General features: G+C 48.6%; 1 protein-coding gene across 3 annotated transcripts in view; it reads left to right on the plus strand.

Annotated features, from left to right (window-relative positions):
* The window catches only part of CARS1 (cysteinyl-tRNA synthetase 1), a 54,667-nt gene that overhangs the window by 18,549 nt on the left and 16,931 nt on the right, over positions 1–19,187 (plus strand). For all 3 annotated transcript variants that reach the window (XM_058526131.1, XM_058526133.1, XM_058526132.1), the window contains 9 exons: positions 8,843–8,983; positions 9,193–9,281; positions 11,387–11,508; positions 16,291–16,403; positions 17,200–17,328; positions 17,816–17,945; positions 18,051–18,154; positions 18,603–18,700; positions 18,895–19,084. In XM_058526131.1, coding sequence (XP_058382114.1) covers positions 8,843–8,983; positions 9,193–9,281; positions 11,387–11,508; positions 16,291–16,403; positions 17,200–17,328; positions 17,816–17,945; positions 18,051–18,154; positions 18,603–18,700; positions 18,895–19,084 — 1,116 coding nt within the window. The remainder of the gene's footprint in view (positions 1–8,842; positions 8,984–9,192; positions 9,282–11,386; positions 11,509–16,290; positions 16,404–17,199; positions 17,329–17,815; positions 17,946–18,050; positions 18,155–18,602; positions 18,701–18,894; positions 19,085–19,187) is intronic.

The raw sequence follows: 19,187 nt of genomic DNA on the forward strand, positions 1-19,187 counted from the left end.
GCCACAGCGTGGCCTGACAAGCATTGGTGCGCGCCCAGGATCCGAACCAGCGAACCCCGGGCTGCCACAGCGGAGTGCTCACACTTAACCGCTTGCGCCACCAGGCCGGCCCCTCCCCCGCTAGTTCTTAATGGCAGCTCCTGGAGAGAAAGGAGCGAGAGATTGAAGTTGAAATGAGCTGTGGGCCCCGGGGTACCCTCCTGAACTCGAGGCCTTCCCTTTGGCCACTCTTCTGCCTCCGTGAAAGGCCTTCCTTCAGACAGACTCGAGGGCACCGGGTGCAAAGGGTGCCTGGGCCTCTCCTTCCAGGCTTCTCCTGCCTGAGCTGCCACACGGGACGGCTGCGCAGCCTGGCCTCGCCTGGGCTGCAGCCTGCACCCCGGGATGGGCAAGGTGGCCTCCTTTACGCCAGTGCCCCCTGCTGGTCACCCTCTTCAAAAGTCAACGGAGACGAGAAACCTGCAGACGAGAGGCAGCGAGGAGGCTGTAAGTCCTGAAGCGGTGTAAGGAACTGCGCACACAGGAGCCTGCCCACTTCAGTTTGCCTCCTCTGTGGCCTCACGTGAGGGATTGCTTGGGAGTGCTTGTTCTGAGCTTTATCAAAAGCAGTCAGGTCTTCCTAGCCTTGGGGACCAGCCCTTTCACTTGGGGTGTGCTTCTGAGATGGGGCTGTCCTTAGTTCAGTGGATGCCTCATCCCTTCTTCCAGGACGGTGGAGATGTTCCCTTGTACCCAACAATGCTGCCATGAATTTTTTTCCCAATTGTTCCACTAATATCTTTTTTTAAAAATTGTGGTAAAGTATGTGTAACATAAGATTTAGCATCTTAACCATTTTTAAGTGCACAGTTCAGTGGCATGAAGCACATTCACCTTGTTGTGCAACCATCACCTCCACCTGTCTCCAGAAATTTTTTCACCTTCCCAAAATGAAGCTCTGTCCCCATTAAACACTAACTCCCCAACCCCTGGCACCCACCATCCTATTGTCTGACTCTATGAATTTGACTTCTCTAGGGACCTCATGTAACTGGAATTACACAGTGTCTGTCCTTTTCCGACTGTCTTACTTCACTCGGCGTAATGGCCTCAAGGTTCATCCATGTTGTAGCAGGTGTCAGAATTCCTTCCTTTCTAAGGCTGAATAATATTCCGTTGTACACATATACCATATTTTGTGTATCTGTTCCTCCATCGATGGACACTTGGGTTGTTTCCACCTCTTGGCTGTTGTGAGTAATGCTGCTGTGAACATGGGTGTACAAAGATCTGTTTGGGTCCCTGCTCTCACTTCTTTTGGGGATAGACCCAGCAGTGGGATTGCTGGATCATATGGTAATTCTAGTTGTAATATTCTGAGGAACCGCCATACTGTTCTTCACACAGCATGAGGATTCTAGTTTCTCCACATCCTCGCCAACACTTGTTATTTTGTTTTACTGAGAGTAGCCATCCTAACGGGTGTGAGGTGGTATCTCATTGTGGTTTTGGTTTGCATTTCCCTAACGACCTGTGGTGTTGAGCATCTTTGCATGAGCTGTAAGTTGTTTTCTATTTGTCTCTGGGTGCACATTTGCAGGAGTTTCTTTAGCCTGTATACCTGGGGGTGGAAATGCTGGGCTGTAGGGGCTGGGTAACTTTCTTGGGGGTCACCAGCGCCACCCACACGTTCTGTGATTCTCCGGAAGGATTCATAGGATTCAGCATAGAGTTGTCTTCACATGTAAGGTTTATCACAGGAATGCAGCCCGGGAAGAAGGCTCGGGTGGGTCTGGAGGAATCCATAGGCCGCCTTCTGAAGCTGCCGCCCTTCCTCCCATGAGGGGACAGAGTATACTCCCCCCCAACGGAAGAAACAGTGCCTCTGCACATGTGAAGTGTTTCTGCACAGGGAGGCCATCAGAGCCTCAGCACCCAGGGTTTTACTGGGCACTCTCACGTAGGCACTGCCCCCTGGCACGAACCACAGCTCCTGAATCCCAGAAGGAGAGCAGGTTAGTGTTCTGAGTAAGCCACCCTCTTTGCACAGACACCCACAGAGCGGCTGCCGCAGGGCAGGGTGTCCTAGCCTCTCAGCACAGGGGCGTTCAGTTCCAGACACAGCCAAGGACCAATCTGGCCAGCAGGCCTTTCTCGGGGCAGCAGCTGGGGCCTGCTGTACAGTAACAGTTCCCTAAACAGCTGTGCAGATGTGTCCAACTCCTAACTCAGTTCCAGTGTTCTGTTAATTTGCATAAGCACCAGCACTTCGTATTGTCAGAGTCTTTCCTTTTTATCAACGGAATGTAAACTGTAAAGTGGTAATTACTGGGGTGTGAATTTGCATTTCTCCAACCTCTCTTGAGGCTGCGTATCTTTTCACATGTGTACTTGCCTGTTCTGTGCACCGGTCCTCTCCATTTTTCCTTGGGCTATTTGTCTCTTTCTTACTGGTTTGTAAGAAAGAGATAAACCAGTCTCTCGACCCTAATCCTTTGTCATTTAAATGTGTTACAAACACTTTCTCCCAATTTATGGCTTTTCTTTTCACTTTCTTTTAATAACAGAGGGTCTTTATTTTAATATAATCAAATTTATCAGAGTTTTTTTTATACATAGCATTTTTGTGTCTTAAGAAATCTTCCCTACCCTGAAACATAAAGATATTCTCCAATATTTTTTTGTAAAGATTTTAAACTTGTACAGTTCACATTGAAGTCTTCGATTCCCTAGAATTAGTTTTTGTAAGTGGTGTGAGTAGGAATCCAGTCCCCCCTAAGCCCCCATATATGGAAAGCCCTCCTTTCCCAAGAGTCTGCAGTGCCTGCTCTGTTACATGTCGGGTTTCTGTGTGCGGGTCTCAGTTCTGTTCCGGTGGTCAGATGATTCACCTGCATGGGTGTCTCGATGTCTGTCACTGATGTCTGGTAAGGTAAGAGGCTTTATCTTGTTTTTGTTCTTCAGGTGTGTTTTGAATTCTCCTCAGCTTGTTGAGTCTCATGCAAGACACTGTTGGGATTTTATTTTATTTTTATTATTATTATTTTATTTTTGTGTGTGTGTGTGTGTGTGTGTGTGTGAGGAGATCAGCCCTGTGCTAACATCTGCCAATCCTCCTCTTTTTTTTTTTTTTTTTTTGCTGAGGAAGACTGGCCCTGGCCTAACATCTGTGCCCATCTTCCTCCACTTTATATGGGACGCCGCCACAGCATGGCTTGCCAAGCAGCGCGCATGGGATCCGAACCGGTGAACCCCAGGCCGCCGCAGTGGAGCGCACGCACTTAACCGCTTGCGCCACGGGGCCGGCCCCCACTGTTGGGATTTTAAGTATTATGTCTGAGAATTATTTCAGATCCAACTTTGGCTGTGTTGATCCTCTCTATTCTGTCTTTCTGTTTCATCAGTTTTTTTAAAGAGCAGTTTTTTAGAGCAGTTTCAGGTTCACAGCAGAATTGAGAGGAAGGTACAGAGATTTCCCATATACTCCCTGGGCCCCCACACTCATAGCCTCCCCCACTATCTACATCCCCCACCAGAGTGGCATGTTTGTTATAATTGATGAACCTATGTTGGCACATCATCATCACCCAGAGTCCTTAGTTTACATGAGGGTGCTGTCTTGGTGTGGTACATTCTGTAGATTTGGACAAATGTATAATGATACATATCTACCATTATAGTCTCATACAAAGTAGTTTCATCGCCCTGAAAGTCCTGTGCTCTACCTTTTCTATTTTTTTTTTATTTATTTTTATTTTTTCCCCCAAAGCCCCAGTAGATAGTTGTATGTCATAGCTGCACATCCTTCTAGTTGCTGTATGTGGGATCCGGCCTCAGCATGGCCAGAGAAGCGGTGTGTCGGTGCGTGCCCGGGATCCGAACCCGGGCCGCCAGCAGCGGAGCGCGCGCACTTAACCGCTAAGCCACGGGACCGGCCCTGTGCTCAACCTTTTCATCCCTCCCTCTCCACTAACCCCTGACACCACTGATCTTTTTACTGTCTCCATAGTTTTGTCTTTTCCAGAAGGTCACAGAGTTGGAATCATATACTATGTAGCTATGTAGCCTGTTCAGGTTGGCTTTTTTCACTTAATATGCATTTTCCTTCCCTCTGTGTCCTTTTGTTGACTTGATAGCTCCTTTCTTTTTTTTTTTTTTTAAATTTTATTTATTTATTTTTCCCCCAAAGCCCCAGCAGATAGTTGTATGTCACAGTTGCACATGCTTCTAGTTGCTGTATGTGGGACGCGGCCTCAGCATGGCCGGAGAAGCGGTGCGTCGGTGCGCGCCCGGGATCCGAACCCGGGCCGCCAGCAGCGGAGCGCGCGCACTTAACTGCTAAGCCACGGGGCCGGCCCAGCTCCTTTCTTTTTAATGCTAAATAATATTCCGTTATCTGGACGTACCACAGTTTATTTATCCTTTCACCTACTGAAGGGCATCTTGGTTGCTTCCAGGTTTTGGCAATTATGAATAAAGCTGCTGTAAACATCTGTGTGCAGGTTTTTGTGTGGACATAAGTTTTCAACTCTTTTAGGTAAATTAGTATCCCCATAAATTAGGAGTGTAACTGCTGGATCGTATGGTGAGAGTATGTTTAGTTTTATGAGAAACTGCCAAACTGTCTTCCAAAGTGGCTGCAGCATTTTGCATTCCCAGCAGCAGCGAATGAGCGTTCCTTTGGCTCCGCATCCTTACCGGCGTTTGGTGTTGTCAGCGTTCCTGGGTTTTGGCCGTTCTCATGGGTGCATATCTCGTTGATGTTTTAATGTGCAATTCCCTGATAACATAGGATGTGGAGCATCTCTGGATGCTTATTTGCCGTCTGTATATATTCTTTGGTGAGGTGTCTGTTAATGTTTCTGGCCCATTTTTTAATCAGGTTGTTGGTTTTGTTATTGTCAGGTTTTAAGAGTTCTTTGTATATTTTAGATAACAGTCCTTTATCAGATATGTCTTTTGCACATATTTTCTCCCAGTCTTTCATTGTCTTTTCATTCTCTTGACAGTGTCTTTCCTAGAGCAGAAATTTTTAATTTTTTTTTGTGTGTGAGGAAGATCAGCCCTGAGCTAACATCCATGCTAATCCTCCTCTTCTTGCTGAGGAAGACCAGCTCTGAGCTAACATCTATTGCCAATCCTCCTCCTTTTTTTCCCCAAAGCCCCAGTAGATAGTTGTATGTCATAGTTGCACATTCTTCTAGTTGCTGTATGTGGGACGCTACCTCAGCATGGCCGGACAAGCGGTGCGTCGGTGCGCACCCGGGATCTGAACCCAGGCCACCAGTAGCGGAATGCACGCACTTAACCACTAAGCCACGGGGCCGGCCCCAGAAATTTTTAATTTTGATGAAGTCCAGCTTATCAATTTTTTCTTCCATAGATCATGCCTTTGGTATTTGTTTCTACGAAATCCTTGCCAAACCCAAGGTCATCTAGATTTTCTCCTACGTTACCTTCTAGGAGTTTTGTATTTTACATTTAGGTCTCTGATCCATGTTGAGTCACTTTTTGTGAAGAGTGTAGGGTCTATGTCTAGGTTCATATTTTGCACGTGGATGTCCACTTGTTTCAGCACCATTTGTTGAAAAGACCATCTTTTCTCTGTTGTCTTGCCTTTGCTCCTTTGTCAAGATCAGTGGGCTGTATTTATGTGGGTCTGTTTCTGGGCTCTGCATTCTGTTCCTTGGATCTATTTGTCCTTTCTTTTGCCAGTGCCGTACTGTCTTGATTACTGTAGCTTTATAGTAAGTCTCGAAGTCAGGTAGCATCAGTCCTCCAACTTTGTTCTTCTTCACTATTGTGTTGGCTATTCTGGGTCTTTTGCCTCTCCATGTAAACTTTAGAATCAGTTTGTCGATATCCACAAAATAACTTGCTGGGATTTTCATTGGGATTGCATTGGATCTATAGATCAAGTTGGGAAGAACTGACATCCTGACAATATTGAGTCTTCCTATCCATGATCATAGAATATCTTTCCGTTGACTTAGTTCTTCTTTGATTTCTTTCATCAGAGTTTTGTAGTTTTCCTCATATAGATCTTGTACATATTTTGTTAGATTTATACCTAAGTATTTCATTTTGCAGGGGTGCTAATGTAAATGATATTGTGTTTTTAATTTCAAATTCCACTTGTTATTTGGTAGCATATAGTTTTATGTCTTCCTTCCCAGTCAGTATACTTTTTATTTCCTTTTTTTGCCTTGTTACGTTAGCTTCCAGTATGATGTTGAAAAGGGGTGGTGAGAGGGGACATTTGTGCATTGTACTTGATCTTAGTGGGAAAACTTCTGGTTTCTCACTGTGAAGTGTGATGGTAGCTGTAGGTTTTTTGTAGATGTTCTTTATCAAGTTGAGGAAGTTCCCCTCTATTCCTAGTTTTCTGAGAGTTTTTATCATGAATGGGTGTTGGATTTTGTCAGATGCTTTTCCTGCATCCATTAATATGATCATGGTATTTTTCTTTTTTAGTCTGTTGATGTGAAGATTTACATTAATTGATTTTATAATGTGCATACCTGTGATAAATCCCACTTTGTCATGGTATATAATTCTTTTTTTTTTTTTAATATTTAATTTTATTTATGTATTTTCCCCCCAAAGCCCCAGTAGATAGTTGTATGTCATAGTTGCACATCCTTTCAGCTGCTGTATGTGGGACGCGGCCCCAGCACAGCCGGAGAAGCGGTACGTCGCTGCGCGCCCGGGATCCAAACCCGGGCTGCCAGCAGCGGAGCGCGCGCACTTAACCGCTAAGCCACGGGGCCGGCCCTGTAATTCTTTTTATACTTTTGTGAATTCAACTTGCTAATATTTGTTAAGGATTTTTGTATCTGTGTTCATGAGAGACATTGGTCTGTGGTTTCCTTTTCTTGTAATGTCTTTGTCTGGTTTTGGTATTAGGATAATGCTGTCCTTATAGCGTGAGTTAGGAAGTACTTTCTCTTCTTCTGTCCTCTGAAAGAGATTGATATAATTTCTTCCTTAAATGTTTTGTAGAATTCAACAGTGAACCCATCTGGGCCTGGTGCTTTCTATCTTGGAAAGTTATTAATTACTGATTCAATCTCTTTAATGGATACAGGCTTATTCAGATCATCTGTATTACTTTGTGTGAATTTTGGCAGCTTATATCTTTCAGAGAATTGGTCCATTAATCTAGGTTATCAAATTTTGGGGCATAGAGTTGTTTATAGTATTCCTTTATTATCCTTTTAATTTCCATGGAATCTGTAGTGATGTTCCTCTTTCATTTCTGATATTAGGATTTGTGTACTCTTTCTTTTTTTCAATTTTACTGATCTTTTTGAAGAACCAACTTTTGGTTTTGTTGATTTTCTCTATTGATTTGTGTTTTCTTTTTTTGTGTGTGAGGAAGATCAGCCCTGAGCTAACATCCATGCCAATCCTCCTCTTTTTGCTGAGGAAGACTGGCCCTGAGCTAACATCTGTGCCCATCTTCCTCCACTTTATGTGGGACGCTGCCATAGCATGGCCTGACAAGTGGTGCCTCGGTGCGCACCCCGGATCCAAACCCGGGCTGCCAGCAGCAGAGAGTGCGCACTTAACCACTACACCATGGGTCCAGCCCCTGATTTGTGTTTTCTACTTTAATTTTTATTATTTTTTTTCTTCTGCTTACTTTGGATTTATTTGTGTTTTTTTTTTTTTTCGATTTTCCTAAGGTGGAAGCTTAGATAATTGATTTTAGATCTTTTTTTTTCTAACACATTCAATCCTATAAATTTCCTGTAAACACTGCTTTTGCTGCATCCCACAATTTTTATAAATTGTGTTTTCATTTTCATTTAGTTTAAAATATTTTTAAATTTTTCTTGAGATCTCTTCTTTGACCCATGTGTTATTTAGAAGTGTGTTGTTTAATCTCGATGTATTTTGGGATTTTCCAGTTATCTTTCTGTTATTGTTTTCTAGTTTAATTCCATTTGTGGTCTGATAACAGACACTGTATGATTTCTCTTCTTTTAAATTTGTTCAGGTGTATTTTATAGCCCAGCTTGTGGTCTGTCTTGGTGAATATTCCATGTGAGCTTGAGAGGAATGTGTATTCTGCCCGTTGTTGGATGAAGTAGTCCATAGATGTCAATTATATTCAGTTGATTGATGGTGTTTTTTGAGTTCAACTGTTTCCTTATTGATTTTCTGCCTGCTGGATCTGTCCATTTCTGATAGAGGGGTGTTGAAGTCTCCAACTATGATAGTGGATTCATCTATTTCTCCTTGTATCTCTTTTGGTTGTTGCCTCACATATTATCATGATTTAAAAAAAAGAATGGATAAACAATACATGTTTGTCTTCCCACTGAAGAACAAGAGCAGGGACCTGTCTACTCTGTCAATGCAGCAATCCCTGGGCCCAGCACAGGATTTGGCAGGGGACAGTGGCCAAGCAACCTCTGCTGCATTCATTCATTCACTGCTGTTGGTGACAGTCTGCTTGTGTGTTACCTGTATACAGCATGGCGTCAGGGACCCCACGAACACCTTAGTCTTTCCCAAGCAGTGGATGACCACACCGCGTGCACTCCTGCCCTGCCCCATGGCAGCCCAGCTACATTGCTCGTCCTCCCTAAGCCCATACTGACCCTCCGACCGCAGCAGTCAGAGCTCCTGAGCACGCCGTGTCTCTGAACCTACCATGTACGGAGCCTGGTATCTGTCTCAGTGCCGAACCCTTGTGTGAGCGTTGCAGTTTCCTGGGAGATGCTAACTCTTCACGGACCAGGGCTGTGCACAGTGTGTCCTTGAATTCAAGGCCTTGATTGACAGATCGACTGCACTGGATATGGCCCTATAAACCTTGTACACGTGTGTGGATGTTCTGTTTCTTTTTCTTTAGGTATTGTTGGAAGAAGCAAAGGATTTGCTTTCTGACTGGCTGGATTCCACACGTGGCAGTGAAGTGACTGACAATTCTATTTTCTCCAAACTGCCCAAGTTCTGGGAAGAGGAATTCCACAAAGACATGGAAGCCCTGAACGTAAGTGTTGCCGATTGTCTTGTCCTTGCTCTCTCGGGTCAAAGGCTGTGGTTACCCAAAGTCCTCTGTGACCCAGACCATCTCTATTTGGCAAGCTAAATCAGGTTTACAATGAGGCTGAGGGCTGCGAGGGGCTTCCTGGCTTACATTTGGACCTCCTGGTTTCCTGGACAAGGGAAGAACCCAGGACCTTCTCTTGTCATCCACAGGTTCTCCCTCCAGACGTCTTAACCCGGGTTAGCGAGTATGTGCCGGAGATCGTGAAGTTTGTCCAGAAGATTGTGGACAACGGTTACGGGTAAGCTCAAGGCCGTCCTCGGGGCTTCACAACTTCCCGGGGAAGGTTTTCCAAGGAGAGCAGCTCTCCGTCTCTGAGTCAGGATCCCGCAGCAGGAAAGCTTGTGGTTGTGGCACTGCGCAGGGCGTTAATGCCCTGGGGCTGCCATCACAGAGCACACGGACCAGGCCGCTTAAACAGGGCAAACGTATTTGCTCACAGCTCCAAAGGCCAGAAGTCCAAGATCCAGGTGTTGGCAGAGCTGGTTCCTCTGGGGCCCTGAGGGCGAGTCCATTCCAGGGCCCTCTCCTTGGCTTGCAGCCAGCTGCCCTCCGCTGCCTCTTCAGCGTTTGTCACTCTGTGCACACGTGTCTGCTTTTAAGTCCTGATCTCCTCTTCTAATAAGGACACCAGTCATACTGGATTAGGGCCCACGCTGACGGCCTCATTTTTTTTTTTTTTTTGTGAGGAAGATCAGCCCTGAGCTAACATCCATGCTCATCTTCCTCCTTTTGCTAAGGAAGACCGGCTCTGAGCTAACATCTATTGCCAATCCTCCTCCTTTTTTTTTTTTCCCCCCAAAGCCCCAGTAGATAGTTGCATGTCATAGTTGCACATCCTTCTAGTTGCTGTATGTGGGACGCGGCCTCAGCATGGCCAGAGAAGTGGTGCGTCGGCGCTCGCCTGGGATCCGAACCCGGGCCGCCAGTAGCGGAGCGCGCGCACTTAACCACTAAGCCACTGGGCTGGCCCAGACAGCCTCATTTTAACTTGATTCCCTCTGTAAAGACCCTATTTCCAAATTCATTCACCTTATGAGGTATTGGGGGTTAGGACTGCAACATACGAATTCTGGGGGACACAGCTGAGCCCATGACCTCGCCGTATCAGCAGCCTTGTTCACGGTCACCCTCACAGCAGGCCTCCTTCCTCTGTGCCACTTCATTCTTAGCTTCAGGGTGGCTTTGTGAGAGAACCCTCTGGATTTTCCTTGGTATTGGCTGCCATTCGAACAGGTATTTAGCTGTACAGAAAGCACATCTTGGTTCAAGGCAGGCAGGAAGAGCAGGGTAGTGTTGACTGCACCCAGTCTGCCCTCGAAACCCCTTCAGCTCTACAGCTCAGGGCCCTGCCCAGACCAGGGGCTGACCGGCCCCTCTACCAGGAAGCTCACAGTTAAGACCTTCAGTCACAGGGGCCCCGAGGCGGCATGCTGGTAAGCGTGGACACTGCCAGGTCTTCAGAGGGATCAGCCCCACGGTGCGGGCACTTTGAGAGTGCTCATCCTTGTGTCACATCCTGTGTCCTATCGCCTGGCTGTGATTCCACCATGCACCACTCCTGCCCTTGGTCATAGGGGCTGCCCCTGCCCCGATTTACCGTTCTAGCGTCATCTGACTGCATGAAACACTTTCAAGTCTCTGAAGTTAGCATTTTCAGAAATAGCCAGCAAAATGGAAGTGCATACAGGAACAGGTATCTGTCTGCAGTGCTCGCTCCTGTCTGCTGTGCCTCTTCTCCGAGAGAGCTGCTTCCCACCTCGCTGGGGAGAGGAGGCCGGCGGAAGCTGCGTGCACTGAACCAGGTGAGGAGTGTGAAGCTGCCAGCATAGTGCCCGGAGCAGCGCAGGTTCTCCAGCAGTGATAGTGCCTCCTCTTTCTCCCCCACGTAACACGACCACTACAGGGCAACACGACATCGTGTGCCAGGCTGGGATAATCTGGAGTGCTTCTGGGAGGCAGAGAGCCATGGCTGGGCCATGCAGGTGGGTAGAAAGTAGACAGAGAGGTGGGGGCATGTCACATGGGTTGTATTATCACCGAGGCAAGGGGCACGACGGGAGCTACACGGTCACTGGATGCAAGGCAGAGGGTCTGTGCAGAGTGACACACTGACCCCGGAGTGAGGAGTTTGCCTCTGCGGTGTGAAGTGTCCCTGTCATGTCCCCGCTTAGCCCATACAGTGGCTGTTGTTTTGAGTAGCTGCCTTACAGAGCTGCAGGAGCAGAGCTGTGTGCAGCCCACAGCCTGTGACCCTTTGGATTTCCAGGTTGTCACACTGTGCGGCGGCTCTGGACTGTCTTTGGATCTGTAACAATTTCCCCCAATTTCTTTTGTGTTTTCCAGCTATGCTTCAAATGGGTCCGTCTACTTTGATACCGTGAAGTTTGCTTCTAGTGAGAGACACTCCTATGGGAAGCTGGTGCCCGAGGCTGTTGGGGATCAGAGAGCCCTGCAGGAAGGGGAAGGTAAACAACCATGGGAGAAGGGGTGAGGGAGGTGAGGCCGTGGCCTCACACCTGCTGTCACGGGCCCCTTGATGCACCAGGAACCGTGCATTTTCACCTGATGGGATTTGGGGAGTCTTCTACACAGAGCCCATGAACTATTGTTTAAGAAACAAAGAAGAGAGCAGATACAATGCCGTCTATGTTGAAAAGTACAGCACACCTCAGGGCCTCGATCCTCTGGGCTGGCGTTTGCCAGTTTATCGACACCCAGAGCGCCTGCGGGTCAGGGGTGGGTTGTGGGACGCTGCGTGTGCGAGCGTGTTGGAAAACCCAGAGCTAGTGTGTTAAGAATATGCAGATGATGACCTGCTGAATGCGGGGGCACGACCCACCCACACGAGGTCAGCAGGTAGCTCCCTCGGCTCCCTCCGAGCCCCCACTCTGGGGAGGTGAAAACCCCAGGGTCGTTTTGACTGAAGGCACAGTTTCAGTACATTCACACAAAGGGGTTTATTATCTACAGATCCCAGAAGCAAGGGGGCAGTGAGCGGGGGAAGGGTCCTCTGTCCCAGGTGCAGAGCCAGCAGGAGGTGGAGAGCGGGGTGGCAGGCCCCTATTACCAAAAGGTGGTGGGGGCAAAGGTCACTCACTGTTCTCGGGCTCAACTCTGAGTGGTCATGTTAAAAGGTGCCCCAGGAGAAGCAGAGGGGAACTCGAGACAAGCGTCCCAAGCTCGGGGCCTCTCTGGACGTCCAGACTCGTGTGAGCAGGGCTGTGGTGCTGTGAAGGGCCCGGGCAGCGACTCACAATGGCTGTTGCCTCATCACAGCGAGTGGCACATACACGATGACAGCCCCCATGCCCATCTTGACCCCAATATTTTAAACATAGACATGAGGCGTTTTCTGGACGAGGCCGAATGTATTTGTCTTTCATCAGTGTTTTCTCCACTCTTACTCCCTAAGTGAGTCTGTGGATGAAACGCAAAACCAGCAATCCCACGGTGCAGGGATTGCTCTCACCCAGCGGGACATGCGCTGTATTTACCCGCCACTGTTTCTGGAAGGCAGTTTGGCCATAAAAATATTCATACTTTTGATCCAGTAATTTCACCTTTAGGGCTCTATTCTAAAGAAATATCAGAACCTAAAACAAAATAAGACAGCACAGGAACACAGAGAAAAAATGGACTAAGTTAGTTTAACAGTGTTAATATCAAACCTAAAGGCATTTAAGGCTAAAGGTTCATCAGCGTAGAGGAGGTGACTTCATGATGCTAAAAAGCAGCCCGTCTCCCAAGAGGACCTGTCATGGACTTGTGTGGACCAGACAGCACAACCTCTACACCCTGAAGACTAGGAAGTAGACACGGCCATATCTGGAAGGGGAAGTTAAATGCACTTCCCAGAAATCAGGCAGGCCAAGATTAACAAGGGTGTGAAAGGATTGAAATACACAGTTAATGGCCCTGGTCTACGGGTCAGAACTTCACACCCAGGAGTTAAGGAACATCCACTCCTTTAAGCACACGCAGGACCACACACCAGGCTGCAGAAAGAAGTCTCTGCAAATCCCAAAGAATCCCGTCTCGCGGAGATCGAGGTCTCTGACCGCAGTGCAGGGAATTGGATGTCAACGCTAAAGGGACATTCAAAATGGACAAGCCTGTTTAAAGTCGTACTCCTGAGTAACTTATAGGAAAAAAAAACCATGGTGGAAATGACAGAATGTTTAAAACTGAACAGCAGGAGGAGTGCCACATAGCCAAATGTGGAGACTGCAGCTAACGTGCCTATTAAAGGAAATTTGTTTTTAAATGTGGTTATTAAAAAACAACGTTTGAAAATAAGTGAGGTAAGCGGTCAGTCGAAAAGCTAGAGAAGGACCAACAGTAAACTGAAAGGAAGGAATAAAGAAAAGCAGAGATGAGTGAAATGGAAATAAGGTAGAAAGTCAGCAGCTGGTTCTTCACAAAGACTAGTAACAAAAAACTTCTGGCAAGACTGATTCGGCAAAATAGAAGATCCAAAAGTACATTAGGACAGAACCGAACAAAACTATAGGTGTTGTAGAGAGTTTTAAAAAGTCAGAGGAAACTGAACGCCTTGCACTGCATTTGGAACTCGGATGCAGGAGGAATCGGGCGAAGCATGAGCAGGGCGGCCCCAGGAGGGAGAGCAGAGGGGCCCAGCTCCAGTGGCCACGCCGAGCAGGACACTCCGCAGGCAGCGAGGGCCTACACTGCCACGTAATGAATCTTGCTATCTGACCCCACCTGGAGGGTTCTTTTTAAATATCACTTGTTCTTGGACCTTTTTTCTTCCAGACAGACTTTAGAATCAGTTTAAGTTCCAGGGACGAGAGGAGTAGAGTCCAACAGCAAATACAAAGGGATGGAGAGGGGCATGTGTTCCCTTTGGGGACATTTCCACTTCTGCCCACTGCAGTGGTCACACTCACCCACATGACACCTCAGTGCAGCAGGGAATCCTGGGAAGTCTCGACTTTCATCTAAGCCTTGGGCCTCTACTGGAGAAGGAAAGTGTAGTAGTGGGGACTGTGAGCCGTCTTGGGCAGCCTGCCTGCTCCGCTAAGTAGGACAGGGCCGCAGAGGCCCACGGCTCGCAGACCCCCAGGGACGCACGGTGGGAAAGCCACATCAGGGAAGGTGCCCAGTAGAGATAGTACACAGACGGGCAGAGGGAAGGTGAAAACTCTCCTGATACGGGTGTGGGGTCGGGTTGTGGTGTCGCGTCGTGGTTGCCTCTGGGGAGGGAGATGAGAAGTGACACCAGGAGGGAGAGCAAAAGGGATTGTGTGATTTACTTCTCCTGCTTAAAAAATCTGGAGCAAATAACAAGTCCAGTCGTGTGCCACACAGTGACGTTTGCTCAGTGACTGACCGCATAGACGACAGAAGTCCCATAAGATTAGGACCATACAGCCTAGTGGGTATATACCCAAAACACAGACACATCCAACAAACTGGACACACTCCACATGTAGTGGGCTATACCATCTGGGTTTGTGTAAGAACACTCTATGATGTTCGCACAATGACAAGATCGCCTCACGACACGTTTCCCAGAATGCCTCCCTGTCACTAAGTGACGCATGACTATATTGCCAAATAATGACATTCGTTGAAGAGTGGGGGAGGGATGTGTGTGTTAAGAGAGAGAGATCATCGTCTTTTCTGTTACACAGTTTTTCAAAATAAATTTTTAAGAGTCAGATAACATTTATGCACAACTATGTTTATAATAAGGAAAAATTAGAAAGCTAAATATACACTTACCTGTCAAAGGGTGGCTAAAAGAATGCCACAGTGCCGTATCAAATTACGTTTTGGGATAATTGCTGATGTGACGTGGTAAAACGCCCATAGACAGTGAGAAAATAGATAAGAAACTAGAATGGAGTGTGTCCAGTTTGTTGGATGTGTCTATGTTTTGCTTGTGTAGTTAAAAAGAAAACACAAACCTACAAATCAACACACCAAAACATTAACGGTAATTCTCCCTACCTTTATGATTATGGCATTTTTTTCCTTTTTGCTCTTTTTCATGTTTTCCAAATATTCTACGTTTAGTACCTGTTTTATAATCGTAAAGTTTGTGTGTTAGGATATCTTTAGCAATGCTTTCCCTCTCTACTCTGTTTTCAAGGTAGCTTAGGTACGTGGCCTGATTCGTTACTAGAAAATGGGCATTTATCCAGGTGTTGTTGGGTTTGCAACCCTGGACACCAGAGTGAATCTGTCGTTCCTGTTCTGGAGTTTTCCATGAGGGGGCGACGGCTCGCGGGAGAAGGCAGCATTTAGACCAGGCACCAGGAGAGGGGCCTGGCGAGACCCTCTAGGGCCCTAGTGCAGGGCCGAGGCCCTTGCTCTGCCCCGGTTCGCCCAGCTTTCACCCGATCACCAGGGGGACTCTGCCTGAAGGTTGGACTGATTGGCAGGTTTTCATTTTCACAGCAGCTAATGTGTCCCTACACGTGGTCTGGAGAACTCTCCTGTGGTGACTGTGTAGTCCTTTTCTGGGGAACGGTTATTTCCCATCACTCCTGCCAGTCATAGACTGGCTCACCCGCCCCCTGGGCCCGGTGATGACTGGCTCTGGCTGCTTTCTAGGGGCCTTGTCCAGGAAACTGAACTTGCCCTAGGAGGAGCAATGCTCCGTCTTGCCTTTGGCTTTCAGAGACTGTTCTTTAGCCTCACTTCCCTTTATGAACACAGAGGGACAGTGAGTGTCCCCATTTTCCACTCCAGGCCCAAGAGGCCGCACACAGCAGGCTTAGCTCGTCCTCATACCTCCCAAAACCACAGCCGAGAGTCATGCAGGCTGTTAATACGAGATCCCACTGTAACATCGCCTCACCCTATAGATCAGAGCACCATCACTGATCCTAACAAGGGGGCCGAGGATGTGAGGAGTGGGGCGGGGAGGTGGTGGGCAGATGAGTATCTGAGGCAATGGCCCACGGATAGTTGCCCTTAGACAACTGAAGGTTGTCTGACTGCCTGTCTTGACTGACTGACCTGCCAGTCAGTCCAACCTTTTGGCAGTCCAACCTTCTGGCTCTTAGTTGATGATTTCTGAGCTTATAAATAGGGTTTCGTAAATCTAGACAGTGGGCAGCATCAAAACCTGGTCATGGTAAACCTGAAGAAGTGCTTGACCGAGTTAATAAACAGAAACAGTCAGAAGGGTTGACCAGCAGGCACCAAAAATGGCCCTGAAGTGAGACGATCCCACCCATCAGGCAGCGCTAAGTAACCTGCTTCCCTCATGTCCGCAGGCGACCTGAGCATCTCGGCAGACCGCCTGAGCGAGAAGCGGTCCCCCAACGACTTTGCCCTGTGGAAGGCCTCCAAGCCGGGGGAGCCGTCCTGGACGTGCCCATGGGGAAAGGTGAGCAGCCGAGGAGGCACTGGGCTGGGGGGGGGGTGGGACACGGTCACGCAGAGCTCCTCACTGCAGCATACGCCCGCCCCATCCAGGGACCCGGAGCCACAGAGCCTCATAGGCCTTTGGACACAAGGCTGGGGGTGCTGGCGGATAGGACCTCCTTGGAGGGCCCTCTGTCCTGACGGTCTTTGACTCTGACGGTTACAAGCTTCTGGGCACGAGTCTGCCCTGACATCCCCTGTGACAACAGTCCTGATGACCCGGAACCACGGGAAGGGGGTGTTGGCATCTGCTTCTGGTCGAGTGCTGGCGAGTTCTGGAAGTAACACAAGCCTCAGCACAGCCTCGGCCTACACGAAACTTGTGAACTTGACAGAATGGGTTCCCCTTGATATTTTTGTTTTGGTTTTTTGTTTTTTGGGTTTTTTTCTGAAGAAGATTGGCCCTGAGCTAACATCTGTTGCCAATCTTCCTCTTTTTTGGCTTGAGGAAGATTCTCCCTGAGCTAAGATCTGTGCCAGTCTTCCTCTGTTTTGTATGTGGGTCGTCACCACAGCATGGCTGCCGACAAGTGGTGTGGTTCAGTGCCTGAGAACTGAACCCGGGCTGCTGAAGCTGAGCATGCCAAACGTAACTACTAGGCCACAGGGCCAGCCCCCACCCCTTGGTTTTTTCATGTGTGGAACTTACTACCTGTTCCAGTATAGCTCGGAGCTTTTGAGGGTCATGAACATTGGAGCAAATAAAGACCTGGACATGGAGGTTAAACCAGTTGTTCATTGGTTGTTTGGATTTCTAGGGGCGGCCAGGATGGCACATCGAATGCTCCGCCATGGCGGGCACCCTCTTGGGAGCCTCGATGGATATTCACGGAGGGGGCTTCGACCTCCGGTTCCCCCACCATGACAACGAGCTCGCGCAGTCGGAGGTAAGCAGAGCCGTGGTCACTGTTTCAGACAGGCAGGCTGGCATGCCACCGTGATGGTGGAGGGAAAGACGGGTGGGCTGGCCTCCCACTGTGATGGTGGAGGGAAAGACGGGCGGGCTGGCTTCCCACCGTGATGGTGGAAGAAGTCAGGGGGCTGTCAGCGAGGTGCTTTCTGAATGGAGCCTGACTTCTGCATCAGGGTTTTGTCAGTGGAATTTGAACCCTATCTTTTCAGTCTGATTTCCCACCTTAACAGCCTGGCCTTTGGCAACAGACAGGCCTGGGTTGGAACCAGTTGTTACCTCCTGGCTCACTGGCCCAGGGCAGTCCCTCTGAGCCCAGCTGCCCCACCTAAGAAAGGAAGCACCTTCTTCCGCATGTTCGGTGTGAGCCAAGGAGACCCCAGGGCTTGCCAAGAGCCAGCACCCTTCCCACGAGCAGAGGCGCCCATGACTCCCCGCCGCCCTTCCCGTCTCTGTCTGTGCAGGCCTACTTTGAAAACGACTGCTGGGTCAGGTATTTCCTGCACACCGGCCACCTGACGATCGCAGGCTGCAAAATGTCAAAATCGCTCAAAAACTTCATCACCATCAAAGACGCTTTGAAGAAGCATTCAGGTAAACGTGGACCCCTCCTCAAGACCTAGACGTTTCTTGTCTTGGGTGGGCGGTGACAGTGGCTGCTTGGGAGATAAGGGACCACCCTGCTATTCTCTCTCCCAGCCCGGCAGCTGCGGCTGGCCTTCCTGATGCACTCTTGGAAGGACACGCTGGATTATTCGAGCAATACCATGGAGTCGGCGCTTCAGTATGAGAAGTTCATGAATGTAAGTCCCCCCCTCCTCCCCAGAGGTGGGTGGAGGGGGGCAGCCCCGTGGGCACCTCTGGTCAACTGGGCTGGGATGCGTTACCCGCTTCCCATTTCTTCTGATAGAGAACAGGATCAGGCGAAAGCAACCAAATGCTGGCGGGGAAACCAGCCCAGAGCCACCTTCTGAAACATCTGATAGCTCACTAGAGTTAAGGAGCCCGCATTCGTCTGTGCACTTTTCATTCAGACTGGTACTGTCTGCTGAACCAGCGTCTAAGGCTAGAATCGGACCACACTTCTGCCTCAAAGAAACACCTTTCACTTCCTTGCTCGGCACTTGTGTGATATCAGTGCATCGTGGTTTTTCAGATTCCACTGGAAGGAAAAGCACATCACTCTTTTGCAGATATTTCCAAGATGGAAAAGTTGTCTAAATGCTATTAAACTGAATTTTCTAATTTTAGGAGTTTTTCTTAAATGTGAAAGATGTCCTTCGAGCCACTGTTGATATAACCGGTCGGTTTGAAAAGTGGGAAGATGAAGAAGCAGAACTGAATAAGAGGTGAGATGGAGCCTTTTCTCTGGGGTTTGCAAGTGTGCCCGCATTCTGTGCTCACACCCACCAATGAGAAGGCCGGTGGCACCGTCACACCTATTTGTGCAAAACCACACTCAGAAGGTGCTGGCTGTTGGGCTGTGCAGAGTTCTGCCCTGTGTTAAGGTCTGACATTCTTGTTCCTTCCTCTTCTTGCTCAGCTTTTACGACAAGAAGACAGCGGTTCACGAAGCCCTCTGTGATAACGTCGACACGCGCACTGTTTTGGAAGAAATGCGGGCTCTGGTCAGCCAGTGCAACCTCTACATGGCGTCCCGGAAGGCTGTGCGGAGGAGGCCCAACCGGGCCCTGCTGGAGAGCATCGCTGTGTATGTCACCCACATGCTGAAGGTGAGCCAGGTCCCCAGACCCGCACTGTCCCCGTGGCCCCTGCTGTGCTGTCTGCACACAGGCGGCGGGCCCTGTGACAATGAAAGCGGGTCCTCCAGGCAGC

This window comes from Diceros bicornis, chromosome 31 (genome assembly GCF_020826845.1).
Source record: "Diceros bicornis minor isolate mBicDic1 chromosome 31, mDicBic1.mat.cur, whole genome shotgun sequence".
Taxonomy (NCBI): domain Eukaryota; kingdom Metazoa; phylum Chordata; class Mammalia; order Perissodactyla; family Rhinocerotidae; genus Diceros; species Diceros bicornis.